This window comes from Nanorana parkeri, unplaced genomic scaffold, assembly GCF_000935625.1.
Source record: "Nanorana parkeri isolate BGI_ZX_2015 unplaced genomic scaffold, ASM93562v1 scaffold1634, whole genome shotgun sequence".
NCBI lineage: Eukaryota > Metazoa > Chordata > Amphibia > Anura > Dicroglossidae > Nanorana > Nanorana parkeri.
In genome coordinates this window covers 82,752-84,685 of record NW_017307902.1, presented here as the reverse complement: position 1 = coordinate 84,685, position 1,934 = coordinate 82,752, and the positions used below count along the sequence as shown (strand labels likewise).

Sequence of the window (1,934 nt, the reverse complement as noted above, 5' to 3'; positions counted from 1 at the left end):
GTTTGTTAAGACTTCTTATAAAGATCAGAGAGTTCAGCCACGTGTTTTCTGAGGTGTATATCAACGTGTCAGATCTCTGATGACTCATATAGAAGAAATTTCCCACACTCAGGACACTACTACACCGCCAGTGTTGTGTGGGTTCTTATAAGACAAGACTTCTGTGAAAAACATTTCCCACACCGAGGACAGCCATACAGCTTTTCACCTGTGTGCAATCATCTAAACGTGGGTCCTCTTGAAACAAATTCCCGCAGTCAGGGAAGCAGTATGATTTCTTCCACTGTGTGAGATCTTTGATGTTTAATAAGATCTGATTTCTGAGCATAGCATTTTCCACAATCAGGGCAGGAATACGGCTTCTCGCCCGTGTGCACTCTCTGATGGACAGAAAGATTGGCCTTCTGCAAAAAACTTTTCCCACACTCAGGACAGGAATATGGCTTCTCACCTGTGTGCAACCTCTGATGTCTAGAAAGCTTGGCCTTATCTGCAAAACCTTTCCCGCACTCAGGGCAGGAGTACGGCTTCTCCCCTGTGTGAGATCTGTAATGTATGTCCAGTCTTGACTTACGAAAAAAACTTTTTCCGCAAACAGGGCAGGCATACTGCTTTTCGCCCGTGTGCAATTTAAGATGTCTAGAAAGACTGTTCTTTTGTGAAAACAGTTTTCCACAGTCAGGACAGGAATATGGACTCTCCCCTGTGTGTGATCTTTGATGTGCATCAAGTTCTGATTTGTATGTAAAACAGTCTCCGCACTCGGGGCAAGAATACGGCTTCTCGCCCATGTGCACTCTTTGATGTAAAGTAAGATTGGACTTCTGTGTAAAACTTTTCCCACACTCAGGACAGGAATATGGCTTCTCGCCTGTGTGCAATCTCTGATGTCTGGAAAGGTGGGACTTCTGTGAAAAACACTTCCCGCAATCAGAGCAGAAATACGGCTTCTCCCCTGTGTGAGATCTCTGATGTTTGACAAGTTCAGATTTCTGTGGAAAACCTTTCCCACACTCAGAACAGGAATACGGCTTCTCGCCCGTGTGAGACCTCTGATGTGTGTTAAGATGGGACTTCTCTGAAAAACGTTTCCCACACTCGGGGCAGGAATACGGCTTCTCGCCTGTATGCAATCTCTGATGTACAGAGAGCTGGGCCTTGTCCGAATAAGATTTATCGCACTCAGGGCAGGAATACAGTTTCTCCCCTGTGTGAGACCTGTAATGTATCTCCAGTTTGGACTTACGAAGAAAGCGTTTCCCGCACTCAGTGCAGGAAAACGGCTTCTCGCCCGTGTGTAATCTCTGGTGTGTGGAAAGGTGGGACTTCTGCGAAAAACACTTCCCACAGTCGGGACAGGAATACGGCTTTTCCCCCGAGTGAGATCTGTAATGTATGGTGAGGGCTGTTTTATGAAGAAAACATTTCCCACACTGAGGACAGGAATGAGGCCTCTCAGCAGGATTCCATGGTCTATCCACACTGTGAAGTCCACCATCCATAGCTGAGCTCATTGTCCTCATCATTCCATCCTCCGCTATGAATGTCCTGGTCATTCCATCCTCCCCTATGAATGTCCTCATCATTCCATCCCCCTCTATGGTTGTCCTCATCATCCCGGCCTCCTCTGTATATCGCTGATCATCCCTCACATACGTCTCTTCTTCTTCACCCTCAACTTTCATCTTCATCAGATCTTCACCCTAAACCAACAGAACGGCAGAATATATTAGCTGTACAAATAGGACTCACCGTAAAATTATTCTCTCTGCGTTCCTTGGAGGACACGGCGAGGATGAAGATCGTAGATCTGGAACCACGGGGATGTCCCCAAGCAGAGGAAGGAGATGGGCGGGCTAAAAAATAACAGTCGCCGACAAAGAAGCAAGCATGACTAAAGCGCCTCCGGCAAACCCTTGTGCCGAAAACTTGAC

The 1,934-nt window shown here is 46.8% G+C and overlaps 1 protein-coding gene across 1 annotated transcript; it reads right to left on the bottom strand.

Moving 5' to 3' along the window:
* Positions 1-206: 206 nt before the first annotated feature.
* On the bottom strand, positions 207-1,671 carry LOC108799121 (zinc finger protein 239-like). Its single transcript, XM_018570945.1, has 2 exons — positions 792-1,671; positions 207-539 (listed from the first exon to the last, which is right to left on the bottom strand). The coding sequence occupies exons 1-2, from the start codon at positions 1,614-1,616 to the stop codon at positions 258-260; spliced, it is 1,107 nt and encodes a 368-aa protein (XP_018426447.1). The 5' UTR covers positions 1,617-1,671; the 3' UTR covers positions 207-257.
* Positions 1,672-1,934: the final 263 nt, after the last annotated feature.